At 61.2% G+C, this 2,909-nt stretch overlaps 1 protein-coding gene across 1 annotated transcript; it reads right to left on the reverse strand.

Moving 5' to 3' along the window:
• Nucleotides 1–378: 378 nt before the first annotated feature.
• Nucleotides 379–2,247, reverse strand: LOC121860260 (vegetative cell wall protein gp1-like). Its single transcript, XM_042357339.1, has one exon. The coding sequence runs from the start codon at nt 2,245–2,247 to the stop codon at nt 379–381; it is 1,869 nt and encodes a 622-aa protein (XP_042213273.1).
• Between the last annotated feature and the right edge of the window lie 662 nt (nt 2,248–2,909).

The following is a 2,909-nucleotide window of genomic DNA, read 5'->3' on the forward strand; positions in this document are numbered from 1 at the left end:
TTCTTAGGTTAGGTTAGTTTAATTTTATGGTTAGGTTGATTAGGTTTAGGATTAGGTTAGGTTGGGTTAGGTTGGGTTGGAGTTGGGTTACGTTGGGTTACGTTGGGATAGGTTGGGTTAGTTTAGGGTTGGGTTCGGTTGGTTTAATTTAGGTTAGGTTGGTTTAGTTTAGGTTGGGTTGGTTTGGGATGGGTGGGTTGGTTTAGGATGGGTTGGTTTAGGATGGGTTAGGTTGGGTTAGGTTACGTTAGGATGGGTTAGGTTGGGTTCTCGCTGGTGTAATACACGAAGGGAGTGAACGGCTTATAGTAACAGCAAACAACGACCAACATTCTGGGTCTTGACGTGAGACTCAGGAACAACGACGCTGTCACTCAGTTATGGCGGGCGCTGGGACATGGTGGGGGCTGGGAACATGGCGGGTGCTGGGGACATGGTGGGGGCTGGGGGGTGGGGTGCTGGGGACATGGCGGGGTGCTCAGGGGACATGGTGGGGTGCTGGGGAGATGGTGGGGTGCTGGGGACATGGCAGGGCGCTGGGGACATGGTGGGGGCTGGGGAGATGGTGGGGGCTGGGGACATGGCAGGTGCTGGGGACATGGCAGGTGCTGGGGACATGGGGGTGCTGGGGGACATGGTGGGGCTGGGGACATGACGGGGCGCTGGGGACATGGCGGGGTGCTGGGGACGACAGGGGCGCTGGGGACATGACGGGGCGCTGGGGACATGGCGGGTGCTGGGGACATGGTGGGGGCTGGGGAGATGGGGGTGCTGGGGACATGGCGGGGTGCTGGGGGACACGAGGGGCGCTGGGGCCTTGACAGGGCGCTGGGGACATGGCGGGGTGCTGGGAATGGTGGGGGCTGGGGAAGGTGCTGGGGACATGGCAGGGGCGCTGGGGACATGGGGTGCTGCTGGGGACATGGTGGGGGCTGGGAACAAAGGACAGGGCTGGGGTTGGCGGGGCGCTGGGGACATGGCAGGGGCGCTGGGGACATGGTGGGGTGCTGGGGACATGGCGGGGGTGCTGGGGACATGTGGGGGCTGGGGTGACAGGGCGCTGGGGACATGGCGGGGTGCTGGGGACTGACAGGGCGCTGGGGACATGACGGGGCGCTGGGGACATGGGGGTGCTGGGGACATGGCAGGTGCTGGGGACATGGCGGGGTGCTGGGGATATGGCGCTGGGACATGGCGGGTGCTGGGACATGGTGGGGTGCTGGGGAGATGATGGGGCGCTGGGGACATGGCGGGGTGCTGGGGACACGACAGGGGCGCTAGGGACATGGCGGGGTGCTGGGGACATGGTGGGGCTGGGGCGCTGGGGGGACAGGGGTGCGTGGGGACACGACGGGGCGCTGGGGACATGACAGGGGCGCTGGGGACATGGCGGGCGCTGGGGACATGGCGGTGCTGGGGACATGGCAGGTGCTGGGGACATGGCGGGGCTGGGGACATGGTGGGGTGCTGGGGACATGGCGGGGTGCTGGGGGACTGGTGGGGGCTGGGGTGTGGGGGCGCTGGGGACGGGTGCTGGGACACGACAGGCGCTGGGGAGATGACAGGGCGCGGGACATGGCGGGGTGCTGGGGACATGACGGGGTGCTGGGGACATGGCGGGGTGCTGGGGACATGGCGGGGTGCTGGGGACATGGCGGGGCGCTGGGGACATGGCGGGGTGCTGGGGACATGGTGGGGTGCTGGGGACATGGTGGGGTGCTGGGGGGGAGATGGTGGGGCTGGGGACATGGCGGGGTGCTGGGACATGGCGGAGCGCTGGGGACATGGCAGAGGGTGCTGGGGACATGGTGGGGGCTGGGGTGACGGGGCGCTGGGGACATGCAGGGGTGCTGGGGCATGAAGGGCGCTGGGGACAGACAGGGCGCTAAGGGACATGGCAGGGGTGCTGGGGACATGGCAGTGCTGGGGACATGGCAGTGCTGGGGACACGACGGGGTGCTGGGGACATGGCGGGGTGCTGGGGACATGGCAGGTGCTGGGGACATGGTGGGTGCTGGGGACATGACAGGGCGCTGGGGACATGGCGGGGTGCGCTGGGGATGGCGGGTGCTGGGGACATGGTGGGGTGCTGGGGACATGGTGAGGTGCTGGGGACATGGCTGGTCGCTGGGGACATGGCGGGGTGCTGGGGACATGGTGGGGTGCTTGGGACATGGTGGGATGCTGGGGACGCAGGGGGGTGCTGGGACATGGCCGTGGAACTGGATATTTCTGGGCGTCATGCATGTTAGAGAGAGAGAGAGCTATAAAATACAACACACTCTATACTGTGGGTCGTCAAGTGCATTACCATAACAAATAAGGTTGAGGGACAAGAAAAAAATAAACACAAGAACAAAATTAATAAATAATAAAGGTAAAGAATAAATTTTAAATCCTACCACCTACCACTTGAGTTATACCACCTACCACCTGGATTATACCACCTACCACTTGAGTTATACCACCTACCACCTGGATTATACCTACCACCTGAATGAATTATAAGACCCTCTCACCTTAGATACACCAAGTGAGGAAGCAATTATATCTACCACCTGAATCATGTCACCTACCATCTCGATTATACCACCTACCACCTGAATGAATTATAAGACCCTCTCACCTTCGTCCCCAGCAAGTGAGAGCAATTATGTCTACCACCTGAATCATGTCACCTACCATCTCAATTATACCACCTACCACCTGAATTATAGACCCTCCTCCCCTCTCACCTTCGTCCCCAGCAGGTAAAAGAAGTACAGTTATAGATGGTGTGACTCACTAGCCTTTAACTTATCGACCCCTGGACATCGATTGACAGCTTCCAGTTAAGGGCGACAGGTAAGCCACACTCAGCCTCCGATATCAGAATACTGCACCAGTTTGGGGGGATTTATCGGAGGGAA

This window comes from Homarus americanus, unplaced genomic scaffold (assembly GCF_018991925.1).
Source record: "Homarus americanus isolate GMGI-L3 unplaced genomic scaffold, GMGI_Hamer_2.0 scaffold28956, whole genome shotgun sequence".
In the NCBI taxonomy this organism is placed as follows: domain Eukaryota; kingdom Metazoa; phylum Arthropoda; class Malacostraca; order Decapoda; family Nephropidae; genus Homarus; species Homarus americanus.